The 19,276-nt window shown below is 33.7% G+C and overlaps 2 protein-coding genes and 1 non-coding gene across 8 annotated transcripts in view; 1 reads left to right on the top strand and 2 right to left on the bottom strand.

The window, feature by feature from the left end:
• Positions 1-224: 224 nt before the first annotated feature.
• Positions 225-10,304, top strand: LOC116431927 (uncharacterized). 4 transcript variants are annotated; one of them, XM_076366047.1, is made up of 9 exons: positions 225-815; positions 2,690-3,568; positions 3,877-4,032; positions 5,268-5,585; positions 5,979-6,143; positions 6,816-7,033; positions 7,407-7,572; positions 7,959-8,118; positions 8,692-10,304. In XM_076366047.1, exons 2-9 carry the CDS (start codon positions 3,497-3,499, stop codon positions 9,102-9,104), a joined length of 1,668 nt encoding a protein of 555 aa, XP_076222162.1. In that variant the 5' UTR covers positions 225-815; positions 2,690-3,496; the 3' UTR covers positions 9,105-10,304. The 4 variants fall into 4 exon arrangements, with proteins under 4 accessions (XP_076222162.1, XP_076222163.1, XP_031843917.2 ...); XM_076366048.1 differs by lacking the exon at positions 2,690-3,568; XM_031988057.2 differs by having other exon boundaries at positions 225-3,568; positions 6,834-7,033.
• The window catches only part of Gprk1 (G protein-coupled receptor kinase 1), a 39,340-nt gene continuing 30,368 nt past the window's right edge, over positions 10,305-19,276 (bottom strand). For 2 of the 3 annotated variants that reach the window (XM_031988031.2, XM_076366045.1), the window contains 8 exons: positions 18,546-18,737; positions 13,340-13,647; positions 12,834-13,008; positions 12,223-12,600; positions 12,066-12,120; positions 11,833-11,981; positions 11,381-11,473; positions 10,305-11,317 (listed from right to left, as the gene is read on the bottom strand). In XM_031988031.2, coding sequence (XP_031843891.1) covers positions 11,198-11,317; positions 11,381-11,473; positions 11,833-11,981; positions 12,066-12,120; positions 12,223-12,600; positions 12,834-13,008; positions 13,340-13,647; positions 18,546-18,737 — 1,470 coding nt within the window. In that variant the 3' untranslated portion in view covers positions 10,305-11,197. The remainder of the gene's footprint in view (positions 11,318-11,380; positions 11,474-11,832; positions 11,982-12,065; positions 12,121-12,222; positions 12,601-12,833; positions 13,009-13,339; positions 13,648-18,545; positions 18,738-19,276) is intronic. The other variant, XM_031988041.2, reaches the window with a different exon arrangement.
• TRNAD-GUC (transfer RNA aspartic acid (anticodon GUC)) lies at positions 19,180-19,251 on the bottom strand. Its single transcript has one exon. It is a non-coding gene; the product is annotated as a tRNA-Asp (tRNA).

The raw sequence follows: 19,276 nt of genomic DNA, 5'->3' as shown, positions 1-19,276 counted from the left end.
CGCCGAGCGGATGGAGCAACTCGTTTCCCAGCGCGGTTCGGCACCACGATTGAACGGCCGCGAAGTCGACGTTGCGAGGCGCTGGAAAGAACTGGCCGATGAGGAGAGGAACGGAACGGAACGGAACGAAACGAGTTCCTGTTATTCCTTCCTCTTCTTGAGCTCGCCGTCGCGTTCTCTTGCCTTGGCAACGTCATCGTGCATGATCATAGTGATGGCTCGTCATCTGACTTGTTGGTGCCGCGTCTGACGTCACCCGCGGAACTCGAACGTTCCAGTGGCGCGCATCCTGAAGATCCTGCTCACGCCGCTAGGGGACTCGGGCTAACTTCACTGGGCCTGGCACCGTTGCCCTTATTTTATCGCGTTTTTCACGTTTATTGTTACGGAAAGGATTTGCGTTTTGTGTCACTTATTTTCTTGGGGAGGGGGGGATAGGGAGACTTGTTAAGGTAATGGTGTTTAATGTGGGATAATTGGTAATATGGAATATTATTATGTTTTGGGAAGTTAACCGTTTGCACTCGAGAGGTGTCTCTTAGTCGCCACTTAATTTGATACAGATATTAATAAATAAAATAATAAATACAAATATTTCTAATGAAAAACTTCCGAGTGCAAAGGGTTAATTGCTTGGTGCATGATCATAGTGATGGTTCGTCATATGACGTCACCCGCGGAACTCGAACGAACTCGAACCTTCAGTGGCGCGCATCCTGAAGATCCTGCTCCCGCCGCTAGGGGACTCGGGCTAACTTCACTGGGCCTGGCATCGTTGCCCTTATTTTCCTCGCGTTTTTCACAGGATTGTTAAGGTAATGGTGTCTAATATGGGACAATAATTTATCCGTTTCGGACTTAATAAATTAATCAAAAATAATTTCAAATATTTATAATTTCTTACTAATTTTAATTCAATTTATTACTAAGTAAACTGAATAAAGGATTGTTAAGGTAATGGTGTCTAATGTGGGACAATTAATAATGTGGAATATTATTATACTTTGGGAAATGAATTGTGTGGTATGGTGGTTGTTATAGGAACTTCATTAGTGATAGGAAGCAGTTCTATTAACACGTTCTGTGCCACGGAAATTTCGGTCATATTTTGCTCGTGAACTGTATTGATATTTTTAATAAAATATTAACTTATATTCAAGTTTTTGGTAACTTTTATATATTTTGATATTGTTAAAGATATTTTCTTGTAGAAATTGGCGTGTACCATTTATGGTACACGTGTCACTGAACGTGTTAATGATTGGATATTAATTAATTAATTGATTAATTTAAAGTTTGTTATTGTATATGAAGCGTCTTTTGTGTTTGGTAGTGTGTATAATTTCTGATGGATGAAAAGTTGAATACTGAAAGTAATATGATATTATTTATCAGGATTACATGGTAATCGTTTGTACGTTGATTTTAGTGATGATGTTAATGCTATTCTCAACACCTACGTCATTATTGCTGAATTCAGTGTTGTTGCATCTAGCATTGTACAAGGAAATGTGATTCATGATATAGGTGTACCCATGTAAATACAGTCGGGAAATATTCTTTGATACCGTCTTTAGAGATAAGCTGTGAAACTGTGCACGCCATTTTTTTCTAAGTAAACACGAAAATCTTGACAAACAGCGACGCAATTGAAATTATAATCAGTAACGCCACACCAACCGAGGAAGATAAAATTTAATATTAATCATTACGTTATGCGATACTACAGTATATAAACACATATTTGAAAGTATTCTCATCGATGATACTTAATCGTGAACGTAATCACGTTGAAGGTTATGAAAGAATCGCAAATTATATTAAATTACTTTAAATAAAATGCATTAACAGTAACCTAACTGAGGACCGATGAAACGGCCGGATTTCAAATTCTGCGTTTTCCTTTGTTCATTGAAGTTTATAGCAGCTCCTGTATTGTCTGATTAATTGGTTTCTGAATTTTCATTCTTTCTTTTGTTGCTGTTTCCACTAAAAAGAATTTATCATCTAATTTGTCTATCGCTATTTTGTAGCTAGTTATTTGACTAGTTACGCTAGGAAAAGTGCCATTATGGTTGGTGTTAAAGGGTTAGACATCGGTTAATTAACAATGAAAATGGAACAATGTTAAATACCGGCGAAATAATAATATTTATATAATTTTAAACAGTTCAAATCTTAGTTAGTTTAACATATGAAAACAAGGTTGAATAATTAGTGTTAAATACCAGCTTTTAAATGAAAAGAAAAATATGTTAGGAGAAGGATGAAAATGGTTCAACTACTTACAAACGAAACATCAAGTTTCAAGTTCAATTCCATCGATATCGATGAATCTTCTGTGTATTTCTCATAACAAATGTTATGTTATCAAAGTTTATACAATAATTACATTTTTGATAATTGTCGTGATCGATGTTCGATGATCAAAAGACAACAAATGAGAGGAGACAAAAGGAAGAAAGAAATATCGATGAATGGCAACGTGAATGTATTGGTATTATAAGTTCCCATTTTATCGTAGAAAAGGTCCTAGACCTCTGTTTCCATGGAAATCATTATTTTATGACATCCGTGGTTAGGTACTCTCGTTTCAAGTGAGAAGCGGTCAAAAGTCTGGTTACGAGGATGGAATTCTCGATTCCGCTTCGCAGCGCAACAAATGCAAATGAAACTTTCTTCCTCGCAGACGCGTGTCCTGGCATTACTCGTGCCAAGGTCATTGATTCCTCCAGCAGTTCCGGCTTAGTATCTGGGCCAGGTTAACCGATCCAACAGAGCTGCCAACGGAATCGACCGGAATACCATCGCCAACGGCGCGCCGTCGCCGACACATCTCGATACATCTTGAGGTGTTCGCGGCCTGTCTAATGAGACTATAGTCTGCTTTTCGAAAGAAGAGCCCTGAGAACATACTGACAGTCACAATAAATGTTTATTGGAGTCTAATAAGGGAAAGTTTCATCAAAATTCTTGAATAATTAGTTTTCAGCGAAGTGCTGTAAAAGTCTTTGAAATGGTACTTTTTACCAAAGTACTGTTAATGAAAAGGTACTTTTTACCAAAGTATTGTTAATGAAAAGGTACTTTTTACCAAAGTATTGTTAGAATCCTTGAGCAATTACTTTTTAACAAAGTGGCACGAAGGTTTTTGGACGATTACTTTTTAGCGAAGTGCGATAGAAATCTCTGAAAAGTTGCTTTTTAGCAAAATACCATAAAAGTCTTTGGAAGATTAGCTTTTACAAAAGTAACGTTAAAATCCTTGAACAATTATTTCTTAGCAAAGTGGCATAAAAGTCTTTGAAAAGTTTGTTTTTACGAAATTATTGTTAAAATTCTTGAGAAGGTACTTCGTACCGAATAGTATAATTTCGTCGATCGATCAATCAAATACACATAGCAACGCGACTCGAGGCAGCTCGCAGCTGTTTCGTTAGTATTAGCAGTAATTTCGAACATACCAGGTACAGTGGTAAGAATTTTGTGGACGACAATGTCGAATATCACAAGTGCAACAGGATTATTGGAAGCACGTATTCAACCAATACGTCGTCTTAAAACTAAGGTATTCTTTAAAATTTCCATAATGTATTAATAGATCAGATTTTAAATGTTAATCAACTCAGAATTTATTATTGAGAACTATTTTCAGATACACAAAGCTTATAAATAAATAAATTAGGTACTTTTAATTTACTACATTACTTATTTCATTAATCGTTTTCTGATACAAGTCACACATAGTGCGTGACACCAGCAGTCAAGATGTAAATTTTTATTTCGGTTATATTTCTTGTGAAAATTAAATGAAGTAGGATCCAATTTATTGTACTGTAAAAGTTTAAGAAAACTAGAAGGTATTTTGTGTTTTAGCGTGTAGAACTTTCAGGAATTTCTAAACCAGCTCCTCTTATACTTCGACCCTTTTCTGGTCTCTTTAATCCATACCCTTATGGTTGTTCTGTACTGTGTAATCATCCAGCTGACTGCGAAGCCAAAGAAGTACTGCGACGAGCTAAAGATTCATGGGTAAGAAATCTTATTTTAACATTTCACAGGTTGTCTTTGTAAGATTATACATGTCGGAGCAATAACTTTGATTACCCGGTACATGTGCATTATTTTAACACTAAAACTACTGAACAGGTCAAATTGACTCACTTGAACACTTGTATTTTACAAGTACTTAAATTATCAAAGTGTTTTTGCGAAAGATTTTCTGTTAAAGTGGATCTGTACAAACACAAAATTAAGAAACTCTTCTAATCTCAAGAAACCTATTATATTTAATTTTAGAACTTTTGTTTAAAATTATTTAACTCAAAGTTTGGAATTTAGATTAACAATTGGAAATAAATGACTCTAATTGTTCGGTAATTTTACTCTTAACACATGAAAAATTTCTCTCCTAAAAGCTGGATAATAAATTCGTTGTTTCTCGAGAAATTCCATCGTCTACATTTATAAAATTAATATAATTATAATTACAATTATAATTATTTATATTCTAGTACAATATCAGATGCCTCGTTTATCTTAGCGACCTAATGCAACGTCATTCGATATTCAAGACAATAGTATAACAACGATTCTTTTGTCACAAGAATTGTCTCTGAAAAAGGTACAAAAATACTCCACTAATTGCAAGAAGAATTCATTCAACAATTTTTCTCGCAGTCAGATTAACTTCTATTCGAAACAACTAAACAAATATTAAGTGCTGCAAGTCGATCTGAGCCTAGCTGCGCCTGTTTTAAGATTTACGGCACGTGGATCGCCATTCAGTTTAAAACTAGGACGCTAGAAGCGCACGTGTTAGTAAGTCTGCGTCGTAATAAATTAGCTTCCAGAGGCCTGATTTCAGTGTTGATCTATCGATAGCTGAGAACTAGATTATCCATGTTCCTTCTGAAAACTAGTACATTTATGAACTAAGTTGAGGAATCAAAAAGTTAATCCTAAGCATTTACTAGGCAAACGCTGGCAAAGCTTTGCATCGTAATAAATTAGCTACAGATTGTCCGTGTTCCTTCTGAAAATTAGCACATTTACGAACTAAGTTAAGGAATCAGAAAGTTAATGCTAAGGGTTTACTAGGCAACTGAAGACAAAGCTCTGCCTCGTAATAAATTAGCTCTCAGAGACGTAATTTCAGTGTTGATCTATCAACAGTTGAGAATCAGATTGTCCATGTTCCTGCTGTAAACTAGCACATTTATGGACTAAGTTGGAGGATCAGAAAGTTAATGCTAAGGATTTACTAGGCCACCGAAGGCAAAGCTCTGCTGCTACCAGAAGAAATGGACATGATTAGGGCAAGTGTAGCGGCAGCTACTGGCACTGCAGACATGGCTGGACCGACCGAAAACATGGAGGGATTTAACGTGGACACAGCCGCCGTTCCAGAGGAATTATTTCGCAAATACACCGAGACCGATTCCAGACCACTGACACCTGCACCTACGCTTGCCAGTGGGCCTGCGTTGACCAACAGACCTCAAGATGATCTGCCAGCGACCTGCAATCCTCAAGAACGAACCACTTTGATCTTGGACCTCAGGGCAAACTCAAAGAAACAGATGGTTTGTAATTATGTGGCGGTACCATTATTTTATTTGCATTTAACTCGTTGTCCTATGACTTCTTTTTCAACTGTGCTCGATAGAACTGCTTTATCGTTAATAATTTAGTAAGAGAAGAAAAGCATCTGATGCTTCGTCTGTGTTTATATTTATTCTGGAGGTTAAAGAGTGATAATAGACAAGTAATGTTTCATTTATACGAGAGGAATGACATTTAAATTTGTTGAATTCGGTTGGACGTTTTCATCGCGAGTTTCATCACTTTTAACTTTTTGAGAACGAGAGTAGTATTCTGATTTCAAAGTTTCTGTAAAGTATAAAACGGTTACTGATATGTTCATTGAAACAGTAAATTGTGATAGACTAACGGTTTAATATTCTTTATGTTCTTAGGAAAATGAAACTTTTACTTGGCATGCTTTGACTCTAGAACCACCGCCAACTTCTCGTAAAGCCAGAATCGTTGCACCAAAATCATTCGTTCGACATCGATCACGTTCACCGAAGCCGTTGGCGGACGTGTCATCTTCGAGTCCACGTGAAGAAATATATGAGCCGGTAAGAATTATTTGTAAATTCAATACAATCAAAATAGAAGGTTAATTTTAAAATGTATTGTAATATTTTTTCGCTACATTTATGTAGATATTAATTACACAGACTTCAAGTTTTTCTTGAAAACATCTCTTTTCACCACTGTGTGGACTAGATCTTATTTTCTATTCAATCCAATCATATATTTCACTTTTTTCGGTTTGAATTGAATTAAATTATAAAGATATTTTATTGAAATTTCATATGAGAAAATATATATAAAATAGAGTCGTTAGTATCAGCTGTTGGTAAAGCAGATTCCACATTTTCAATTTTAAGATTAAGAAAATAGGTAATTATTTAAACGCAAGACACTTCTTCGACATATTAAAACTATAGCCGCACGATTTCACAAAGAAAAATACACAAAATGGAAAGAATGTATTGTTAACCCTTTGCACTCGGGAGGCGACTCTCGGCCGCCATTAGTTCGGCCCGACAAAATGGCGACACTAAAAATCTAATATTAAATTCAATGTAACAACACACTGAGCATCGAAATAAAACAGTCCTATTTCTTAATTTACTTTTAATTGAAATTAATTTAAATATTAATTATTCCTTAATATTTTCATATGTTATATGTTTCATATATTGTGTATGTTATTGATAAAAGTCTGTATTAAACAATAAAAGAATCTTTCATTCATCAAGAGTTCAAGTAGAGTCGTAGAAGAGGAAAATACAGGAAGAACAAACAAGGATCTCGGAATCATTCGCCGGAGAGGGAAACGCCTGCGTAAAGGGAAGAATCGCAGCGGTTCAACTTACAGGCAACACACAGAAGTCCACGATTTGTTGGAACCAACAGAAACTCAAATATCGCATATAGGGGATGGTTCCAGAAGGACTTCGTTAGTAAAAATATTGAATTTCCTTATTATTAACCTTTTGCACTCGGAAGTATTTCACTAGAAATATTTAACATTGTCCAACTAGACAAGTACGATGTTTTTTGAAATGAACTCAAAGAGAAATCACGTGTAAATTAAGAAACAAAGCTTTTTTATCCCAATATTTCACACGCCGATGCATTACATACAGTTCAGTATTAAATATCAAATTTTATAGTTTTACTGCATCAAATCACGTGATGACTGAGAGTCACCTCTCGAGTGCAAAGGGTTAACTCCTTGATGTATCATTTACTTTCGCTGCTGAGCTCGTGTAACATTTTACTACCGAAAATTTGGAAGAAACGCTTCGTTCTTTTTGTTTTTATTGCAGAGTTCATACAACGAATGAGGACACAGAAAATCCGTCATTGACTCCCAAGAAGATAACTACAACAGTACCTCCCGCGACGCCTGTCAGTTTCATCGATATAGACATTTTAAAACACTTACTCCGAGAGTTAGATCGGGACAAAGTGGAAGCAGAATTCTCACTTAAGGTGAACACCGGAATTAGTGAGATATCTGAGCATCTGATCTTTATGCAAATTAAAAATTTCATGAATATAATTCGAAAAATAGAACCACCGTGGATAATGATTATTCTTAACAGATATTATAGAAAGCACTACACTTTCGATATTTTATAGATTTTTTCGTTTTCCGTGAATTCTGTGCAATTTTACATTTCCAGATTCCCTATAGCTTCATAAAAATCCGCGGTCTAGAAATATCTTAGGGAACACGTGTTAGGATGTCGAGGATTATACCAACTGAAATTTTTGTTTATTAATTATTTGATATAGACTGATACATTTGTATGATTAGTGTTAAGATTGATGTGCAAAATGATTATACCAATTGAAATTTTCGTTTGTATCTTTAGAGGAGACTTGCGTTAGAGGAAGCTCTGCGAGCTAAGGGCGAAGGCTATTCACGTACAAGAGGACATCAAGCATTCTCGAACTCTAAAGTAGCAAATACACCAAGAGTATTTTCCCGTCAAGTGGTTCGCTTCGAAATCCTTGACGGAGAGAGTCTACGCAGTACGTATAACAACGTAACAAGTAGCTACGACTTATATTTCAACTATAATTCTGACATTTTATTATTGTCATGATATTAGAAATAAAAAATCCGAATATATAAACTGCATTTCTTGCTACGATTTCGAGTTATTGACAATTAAAGTTTTTTAATGAAAACGCGAGCAAAGTCTCTGTGTTAGTTTCTGGAATCTGACCACTCAGACGAGAGTGACAGACATAAAAATCTGTGTCTAAATGAAACACTATTCATGTTGTGTAGTATATATATATATGTAGATATTGTGTAGTATATTAATATTATATTAATTAAATCTCATTATATAGTATAGTATTATAACTCCATACTTATACGAAGTCTAAGTTTACTTTAGTTTAACAAGTTGTATCAACATTGGTAGCATCTGCAGCTATAACTCTGGAGGTCAGAAGTTTGAATCCCAGTGTTAAAATTTCTTCTTTTTTCTTTGAATCATAATCTTTGAATAATTTGTCTTTTATTATAGTAATGCTATTTACATGTGTCAGAACAGATTGCCAGCAACTGACACTAATCAACATAATTTCTTTCAGATTTAACAGTTTCGGATTACCTCGGCAAACACGTTTCCATTTCATCCGGAAGGAAATTGATCTTCGGTAGAGCTTTCAATAAATTTCAAGAGGATGCGTTACGAACCACCAGATACATTTTACCCGATGACATTCGCGAAGCTCTTCAAGACGTTATCGGAAAGCCGATAACCGATGAACAAGAGGCCTACTTGAAGTCTGTGATCGGCGAGATCAATGAGTCCTTAAATTTTAGAAGTTGGTGCGGCTTGTGCGGTGCGGTGGAACGATTATTGTGTCCCCTTCCACACAAAGACGTCGACCCAGCGTCATGGTTGGAAAGAGTCGACTTCGAGGCTCTGGAACGGAGACTTAATTCCGTTGATGTGGATCCTCAATTAGCTAGATTTTTAAAAGAAATTCGGGACAAGTGAAACAATTAACAGTAGAAGTACTGTAACAGTTAAAATGACTGGTTTCGATTTTTTTGTTTAGTAATTATTGATATTTTAAAGGCATTATCATTCCAAATGATTTTGAAAATAAATAGTTTCACTTGAGTACTATAATGAATGTCTGAAGGAACTGAAAATAATCTATTATTACAATTTTTATAGGGATTACATTATTAATTGTATTAAATGCTCGGTAGTTCTAGTGTTAATGAATGTGTCTTTAAGTGGTAAAACAATTAACAAAAGCGGTCAAATAACATAGCTGTATGACTTCATAAAATGTTTGCAAATGTGTACCAATGTTTGTGACAGAATTTGTACTTAGAGTATTCATGTAACGAGTATTCACTTGCGTTTGTTTTCAATTCAGACTATGTTTAGCACAAAAAGTTTTATAAGTTATTTTTTAGTATATCTTTGTAAAACATATACTTACCTAATATTGAGAATTTCCGAAAATAAGTTACTAATATGATTCAAAACTAATAGAAGTTCGTTTTCTGTGTAATAGTTATAATAACTGATTTTTTCAATTAATGATCGTTATCACTATCACAAGAACTGTCATTATTTTCGTTTGATTTTTGATGATAGTGTGTTGTAATATTTTAAATGTTTAAATTAAAGAATCAATCAGGTGACAATAAGCAAAGTAAAAGAGATCTAGCATACTAGAAGACTTATTGCTAATAACATTAAAATTCTCCATTGCTTTTACATATATAAATGAAGTTCCTTTATTTATTATATCTTATTATCGGATGGCTCGTTTGGTATAAAAGAAAAACAAAATTATGTCAGTAACAATTTTTATTGTCAGTAATAATTGCTAAAATAGTTGTCAAAAACAGTTTGTCATATTCTATGTCCGACATTCTGTATAGTGATAACGAATGAGTCGTAGAAAACAATTTGAAAGATATTTTCCTTACACATGTATAAAAAAAGGTTATACATGCAGTGCAATACTATAATAGTCGTCATTCAAGATTTCTAAAGATAAACGAGTCTTCACTATGGTTGCTGTACAACACTGTGTAAAAGAAGTAAAGGACAATGATTGCTTTTTTCATAATAATATCAACTTTCTCAGTATTCTCAATTTATGCATCTACTTCTGTTCCTTTTCCATCATTTTGTATACAGGACCAAGTGGAATAAAGAAATATATACAAAGTCTGCGTTCGTCGCACAATTTTATTGCCGGAGCGAACTCGCCAGTACCTACTCGAGCGTATACAATTATTATAACCATCTTCGGTTGGCTACCGACAATGTACAAACTGTTCGAGCTCTCTCGTTCTCTCACTTTCTCTCACTTTCTCTCACATACATACTCTCTCACACTCTCACACTCTCACTCTCTCTTTCTCTCATATCTCTTTCAACACAATAAATAAACGAATTTGCGCGCATGTTACTAATACGTAACCACAATATAAAATTGTCCTGCGTTAGTTAAATAAATTAAGTAAACGAACGGTATAAAACGGTAGAGAAGTATAATCGGGGCCAGGGCATACTTTTCGTATCGATATAACAATAATATACTACTGGTTGCATTTCTGTCCGTGTCGTCTGCGTGTCGTGTGTGTTTATGTCTATGCGTGTACCGCGTGTAACGAGTGTACAATTTCCTGTGTCCGCGAATTTTGTATTCGTAAGAGTGTATACTGAATGGGCATTGATCAATTGCTAATTTCTACGTCACATTGCACATACAGCTAACGTACAAATATAACGAAGTGACGATTCGTACGACACTACTTCCTAGAGTCTCTATACAGCGCGACGCTATCCGCCGTTCAAAGTTCACGAGACCTAGATACACTTTTGGTTCCAATTGTGGAAAGACGCCACTCGGTGCCATTCTCCTTGGAATTCTTCAATGGCCTCTCTCTCTCTCTCTTTCTCTCTCTTTCTCACTCTCTCTCTCACTCTCTCTCTCTCTCTCTCTCCCCCTCTCTTTCCCTCTTTCTTTCTCCGTGTGATTCTCAGTATAAAAAAAGTTGCTGCTGCTGGTAGGCAGTGGGGCTGGAGTATGACAACGGCATACAGGTAACAGCATTGGGCTAGTTGCCATTCGTTCCATAGATTTTGCCAGCCTTCTTCGCCATGTTTCCCAACATTTCCATAGAATACTTGTGCGCGGACCTCAACGATACCGCCCACTCTTTTAAACTGATTTCATCCTGAAAGATTAAACGTTATGATGTCATTTTTTCTTAAAATACGGATAGAAATGTATTACTTACTGGATTTGTGAGCACTATTTTTACATCTCTCTTACGAACGATAATACACTGTTCTCCTTTTACTTGTTGAAGATCCGCACTGACTTCTTCTACCTGAAAGTTTCGGATAAAATACTGATATTAGTTTGGGTTTAGTTTATATTAACCCATTGCACTCGAGAGGTAACTTTCACTCACCATTTGATTTCACACGGTAAAACTATAAAATTTGATATTTAATATTATACTCCGTATAATGCATCAATTTGAGAAATATTGAAATAAAATATCATCTTTATCTCATCAGAAAACGTTAAAATATTTCTAGTGAGAACCTTCTGAGTGCAAAGGGTTAAAAGCGTGGTACAACTTTTAGAAATATTAAGTTGCTAATGCTTAAATGACACTATACTACTTTTTGCATCATTTGATCTTTGTAGAACTGTATCAACATTATTTAATTCATTTCTTACCTGACCAAGGAAAACAAGTTCTGGCTTCACTGTGGATTCAGGATATAATTCTAATCGATTGGGGTACAGTTTAGCATAACGCGTCTGCCACGCGCTGGCAAAAGGACCGCCTAATTTCTTAATATAACCTTGTAAAATGCAATCTGAGCCTGTAAACGATAACTACAATCAATATAATATTTCTTGACTGATACTCAAAGACAATATTAAATAAAAACAACAATATTCCTTACCTCTTTCATCTGTGTCAAACCTTTGTTTCTGTTTTGCTTTCTTTTTGCTTTCTATCTACAAAGAAAAAGAGAAGGAAGAAAGAATTAACGTTAAGATATTTACTCAATGTTGAAAGATAAGAGAAAGCAGATGTGGCAATTTTTAAAAAATTGTTACCTTGTCCGTTTCAAGATTAACTGTCTCAAACACAGTCTCTGCAACCTCAGCCTGCCATCTCTCCGAAATTACTAAAGGAAAATCTTTGTAGAGTTCTTGATCAGCTTCCGTTAATTTGATACCCTTTGTGTCCTCTTCGTCAAAGGACCCGATATCAAAGGCGTCCGCGGCATTAACTTCACCGCGTGGCGGTATAAGTGGCGGCGTGTATTTCTGAAGATAAACTTGTTGCCAGTCAATACCCTTGAAAAAAGGATGTTCTTTTAATTCGTCCGCCCCTCCTCCCCGGCAACCGATTCTCTTGTTGATGTCTCGCTCCAGCAAACCTTCCATTAACGAACGTAGCTCTGGCGAGAATGTTTCCGGTAGCTCAACCTTCTGAAAGTATTTTTACTCATGTAATCGTTGTTAGAAACTGTGTGAAATGAAACAGTCAAAACTAAAGCAAATTAAAATAAATTATGAGCAAAAGTGCTAGAAGAAAAATGAAAAAGGGAAAAAGGCATTATGAATATTATAATATAAATAAAACAATATTAATCATTTTCTGTTTAATCACATGTGCAAAAGAAAAATTGAAATATCTTGGAAAGTAGACACAAAGTACACACCTTAGTTAGTGTCATCTGATCTATCTCGTGTTTCTCTCTCATTTTATGATGCCTAAATGGACTGTGACCTTTTAATAATTTATGTAACATACAGCCAAATGAGAACCAGTCCGCACTGGAATCATAGGTAACTCCCTTCGACAGTACTTCTGGCGCCATATATCCATGTGTACCACTGAAATGAAAATAAGTTTCAGTAAATCTGTCAGATTTGTTTTTTTCTTTTCTTATCTAAATTTTATTCTGTCATACTGCAATTGAATTAGAGCTTGCTACAATGATGCACTTATATTAAATGCTGTTTATTGCAAAATGATAGAATCTTTTATTTCCAGAAGTAATGGGTAATGCAAAGAAATACAAGCTTTTCTAAAATATATTTAACAACGAGTGCAGAAGATAATATGAAATGAAAATTGAAAGTAAAAAGGTTGAAAGGCGAGAAGCTGAAACAACCAACAGAAATCAATTGCTGATCGTTTATAGAATTCTTTGATTGTACTTACACACTTCCATGCGGCTTTTTCTTTGAAAAATCATAGGCCAATCCCAAATCCGATATTCTGACATGACCATGCTTGTCTAGAAGGATATTTGCAGGTTTTAAGTCCCGGTAAACGATGAATCTACGGTGCATGTGTTCTAATCCTAATATCACTTCGGCTGCGTAGAACTTCATCTCCCTCTCATTGAACACACCATGTTGGCTAATGTGATAATGAAGGTCGCCACCATTCATCAGGTCCAAAATGAAACAAAGCTTGTCCGGCGTTTGGAAGGCGTATGTCATGCACACAATAAACGGACAATCCACCTGAAAAATGAATCATCGTTAGAATTTTTGTTGGGAATTAAGGATTAAACTTATGAACTAATAAATTCTGTTTCATATAGAATCCCTTTCAACTCCTTAACACTCATATTTATGTCAACAATATTTGGTATGTATTATAATTAATTGATTTCATTTATTTATTTGATTATCGTTTAATTTTTTTGTAAATAACACTGCTGCTGACATTTTATTTTCACTGTGCAGCTTAGCCATCAATAGACAGTGGATTTTTATGAAAATTTTAATTTGTTACAGTTACAAGTATTACAGAACCAAAGGTAAATAAAATTTTGTGACAATAATAGTTATATTAATAGTGTATTAGAAGATAATATTACGAAATGACGAAATTATATGAAAAATTTTTATTTTATTGTTTCTGAATAATCTATATAAGTTGCAAATTCATAAAAATCCGTGGTCAAGTTGTAAATCACTATTTAGATGAACCAGTTATCAACAATTAGTGAAAAACGACACTAGATAATTATTACTATTATCACATTCCCTTTGTAACACTTTCATAGTCATAATTTCTATTATAAAATTTGTCACCTATAGCCAGCATTTTCTGAAGTCGATCAATAAACAAAGGCATTTGACCAATTGTTAACTCTCATTATAAATTCCTCCAAAAAAACATATTTCTCACTCAAAACCTAATTGAACTAAGAAAGTAAAATCGCTAACCACTTTAATAATCAATATTTCATTGAAATATTTGTAAATTTCAGTAAATGTTTATTGTTATCATTATCAGATTGTAGATCTTTATTTTCATTTTCACAAATCGTTTCACAAAAATTCAAATACTATTCCTATTTTCTGTATTACATATAAAATAATCACATTTCTATACAAACGATGACACAGTCATTAATCTTATGTGATACACGTTCAAAGCATACACTAGTGGTACAAAAATATTGGTTTACGATCTTATTCAAATATTTGAAAAATATTTTTTAAGCCACACTTTTTAATATGAATAAAATATTAGATCTAAATATTGTACATATGTACAAGAAATGCAAAGTAAATGTTCAGAAAATATCAACTAAATATTCGGAGAATATAAAATAGACATTCAAAAAATATATATTTAATCCTTTGCACTAGAAAAGCAACTCTCAGTCATCATTTGATTGAATACAGGAAAATTCTGAAACGAAGAATTCAATGTAAAATGTTGAATAAGGTATTATATAAGTAAGGTTTCTTTATGTAAGTTGCAAATAATATTGTTAACATTTCATCAGAAAATAATGAATGTTTGCAATGAGAAATATTGTCGAGTGCAAAGGGTTAATATTTATGTATAGATTTGCATATTCTGCTTAAGTCTATCGAGTCTGAATATTTCATTCATCTTTCTATTGAATTTACGTTTGGCCAGAAATAAAATACCTCAGGTTCTTATACTGCATATGTGTAATTCATCAAAACAGTTATTCAATTCCCGTTCCATTCGACGTGAATTTCAAGTGCGTTATTACAGATAAAACAGAGAACAGTGTTTTTTTTTAATGTAAACGTCCGTGAGTTCAGTCGATTTCACAGTCGGCCGCGCACCGTGTGTGTATGTACATTCAAATAATAAAGGAAAAAAAAACGTGTATGATACTTAAATAAAAAGCACAGGAAAGAAATTTATAATTGTCACACGACAGAAAAATTGAATGTGTTGGAAAAGTCGAACGCAAAAGTATTCGTCCACTTACATGTTAATAAATGATCAATCTGTTACAGGATTATTGTGTGTAAAATGAGCATTAATTCGTTTACTGTTTCTTCTGTAAAATTGGAAGGAATTGTTTTTTATTTTAGCAAAAATCATTCTTTTAACTCTACGCGGACGAATTCATTTGTGGTATTGAAAATTCTATTTATTGCAATGAATAACTATTTAGTTTGAACAATTACTATGTTATTATATGTTTCTTTTAATTTTTAATATTGAAATTTCTAAAAATATATAATTAATGTAACAAATCACGTAAATGATATATTTGAATCTTAACAATATTTTCATCTGTAAAGGGTTAAATTCTATTAACTTTTAGGGGATGTTTTTAAAATTATTTTTGTTTTTATTTTATATAGAATGTTTAGTTAGATTAACATCTATGGATGGAGCTAATTTTTATAAAATATCAAATTGTTCTTTTTACTTGGTTTTTATGATCAATTTCATAAATGCTGATTTAATGAGATTAAACTGTTTTGTAATAAGTGCTGCTTTAATATGTTTGAACATAATTAATGATTCACTATATATACTGTCTATAATGTGATGGTCACTAATTTTAGTTGTGGGCACAACAGCCTCATTTGATTTCATGGTATAAGATTTTTCGTTCATAACAATGACGTGTTTCCAAAGATCTTCTGACACAATGAAAATTTGCCAGATTTTTAAATAGTTTTAAAACGATAATAGATGGAATTTATACGAATCGACTTTTTAAAATATAAATTCATTTAACAGTAGAACTACCGAGCACTTAAGCCATCTTTATAAAAGTGAAAAGCGTGAATTTATCAAGATTTCAATTGACTTATATCTCAATTCTTTATCATTTCTTTAATCTTTAATCATTTCTTAAAGAAGTGTCCATATCTCGGCAATAATTGTAAAAGAAGACATTAGGAATTGATCATTTTGACCCACCTAATAGTTCTAGTGTTAACCCCTTGCCATGCCATTTTATCATTTAAAATTTTTATCACGAGTCAAACTTGTTAAAGTACGCCAAGAGGTTAATGAAGTCATACTTTTAACAAAAATTCCTTGAAAAAAGCAAACAAACACGTCACGACAAAACTTCTTGGCAGACCTAACCTCTGTAAACAAAGACGTTGAGTAGTAACAGGTGGACGAAGACTTCCGCGGCCGACTGCGTTGAATTGAGGTTAAGTCAAGGCTCACGGTGACCTTGTCTTAATGACACTCCAATTAGTACATTCGTTCGTTGTTCACACGGAGCAAAAGAATGTCGAGAAATGATACAGTAGCAAATAAAAGATACACTCGCATTGAATATTGACCGGTAACAATAAAAATGAAAACATTTGGCTTACGTCGTTTTGCCGTACAGCCACAGATACAGGCGGACATGTTTGAATCCATAGATGACCATCACTGTGACACTATCTTCGTTTGTCATCTAAGTTTAAATGTAACTGTCTGTTTTTGTTTTTCACTTTGTTACATGTAATCTCTCATTCTGTTTCTGGAAATGTTCTTTCATTAGCAAATAAATCTGTACTTTTCTCCGTTAATATTAAAGCAAACGATACTACCCCTGGTAAAAAGTATTTGATCAAACAAACGAAATCAGTGGAGTGAGAATTCGATTTATTTACAGACGAAACGTAAAAGGTATTCCGACAATACGCGCCGGGAAGGAATCGTGTAAGCCGGTCCTCTATTCGCTCGAGCGAACTGTCGATGTGAAAATTAACGTCCCCTTTCTATTTCGCAGATCGAAGGTAAAGAGATTCAATTTTTTAAAAGGAGTTCTCAAAAGAAATGTTTAACCGTTTGAGTGCTTCTTTCTGTTTCATCAATTCAGAAACTGAATTACGATTTTGTATTTTTACAGAAAAAAATTCTAAATACTGTCAACGTTTCGTTTTTACATTTCCAAGCTGGTAATAACAGAAATGAAAAGAAATAATTAGAAAAAAAATAAGTAAACAAATTTTGGCACCTTTCAGCAGTATAATCGAGAACCACCATCATGCTTAGCTCTCGAATGGTTAAATGTTAGTTGATGAAAGCTTCGGAGCAGATTTGTTATGTTCTTTGCTTATTTTGTTTCAGATATTGAAAATAAAAGAGAATAATGTTTTGTTATATTATTTCATAGAGACATGACAAGTTTTATAATGTCAATATTTTTTTCGGGTACAAACAGTACCCAAAAATCTCGTTATATAATATGCTTACAGTATTGGGCAAATGATTATTTTTTTTTCAAATGAGTGTATTTGAATTGAGGAAAGTATAAAAGATTAATGAAATCGCAGAAAATTAATACTATGATTTCATAATGCAAAACAAGAATGTTCCATGAGTAGTAGTTACTCTATATACAGAGGATATTCTAATATTCTAAGATTATTACAAATGTATCCTGTTAGAAATTTACATAAGACATTTCTGAACTTTTGCAAAATAATACCGTTATTGTCCTTATAATGTGTTATTGTAAACTATTACCGAAATTAAATTGAATTTTCCTATTAAATTCAGATTAGCATATAGTTCTGTCAATTCTGTAATATCATAAATAGTATTTTAAGTTACAATCGCGTTACAATATTCAATTATCATCAATATCTTTAGTTTTATTCTTCCACGTCGTTCTTCTCTAAGTAACATGTCTTTAATATTTCAGATTCTACGTTTCTACATTCACAATGCCCTTTAACAAACAATAACGTACATGCAGCATAATTATACAGCAATTGTTATCTATCCAGTATTATACAATTACACATCCGATTTGTAACACACAAATAATTTTTATAGCGATCAGGTTAACCCGTTTGATCGAATACTTTCTGCCAGGAGTAGTAATTAATTAAGGTGGTAATGATAGGATTTATTTCTCGAAGAACGTGACCAGCCAACTGTTTTGGTGGCTACATTAATAAATACATATATATGTGTATACGTAAACCAACATAGACATATATATGTACACTGAATAATATACACTGATGATGCTCTTCCCAAAAGCATGGGTGTATCTTGTATAGCTTATGTAGATTTCCGTCGGGAATTTCATTCCACTTACTGTACTATTCTACAATGTCTGCGGTATGAAATAATTTTAAGGTAATCGAACATTATATTAAACATAGCTTACTCCTGTACTGACTGCCGAAAGCATTATCCTTTCATTCAGAGATAAAGTTTCGCCCTGTTTCATTTTTATACGCTTCTTGTCGAGGCTCTTCATTGCGTACATTTTCCCCGTGTCCGCTTTCCGGCAGCCATAAACTTCACCAAAACCACCCCTGCCAATTATTCGATGCACACTGAAGTCGTTCATTGTCAACTGAAACAGTAATCCGTCCAAGCTACTTGTGAATACAATATAGAATTAGAATTCTTGTGTTAACAGGTTAACACTTTCCGTTCAGGCTGCTTGGAGTTCTCATTGAAAAACGAAGGATTTTTGAAAAATTTGCTAATTATGATTTTGTACTATTGTAAAATTGTAAGGCGGACGTCAAAAACAAATTTATTTAATTGTAAAAGTCTGAATGGAAAGTTTATAAAAAACGGTACGGCTCTCTATAAAAAAATTAACTTTGGAGAACCAGTAACCAGTTTTCTCTCTTTGTCTTTACCTCTACTTCTATTTTTCCATTGCTGCCTTATTATTGTTTCCTCTATTTTCTTGTATAATTCTATATATACAGATTTATGGTCCATAATTTACTTTGTAATAAATAATAAAAAAGAAGATATAGAATTTGTTAAATACAAAAATTTATCTCCCCGTCGGGGAATCGAACCCCGGTCTCCCGCGTGACAGGCGGGGATACTAACCACTATACTAACGAGGATCTTACGGACACCTCTTTTTCTTTA

This window comes from Nomia melanderi, chromosome 3 (genome assembly GCF_051020985.1).
Source record: "Nomia melanderi isolate GNS246 chromosome 3, iyNomMela1, whole genome shotgun sequence".
Lineage (NCBI taxonomy): Eukaryota > Metazoa > Arthropoda > Insecta > Hymenoptera > Halictidae > Nomia > Nomia melanderi.
The sequence above is the reverse complement of the archived record's forward strand: the minus strand, read 5'-3'. Positions and strand labels throughout refer to the sequence as shown.

Bases quoted from the DNA above. Each gene is read 5' to 3' on its own strand.
- LOC116431927 (XM_076366047.1), top strand. From the start codon at position 3,497: ATGTCGAATATCACAAGTGCAACAGGATTATTGGAAGCACGTATTCAA. The intron at 3,569-3,876 runs GTATTCTTTAAA...TTTGTGTTTTAG, and splicing joins TACGTCGTCTTAAAACTAAG to CGTGTAGAACTTTCAGGAAT. The intron at 5,586-5,978 runs GTTTGTAATTAT...TTATGTTCTTAG, and splicing joins CAAACTCAAAGAAACAGATG to GAAAATGAAACTTTTACTTG.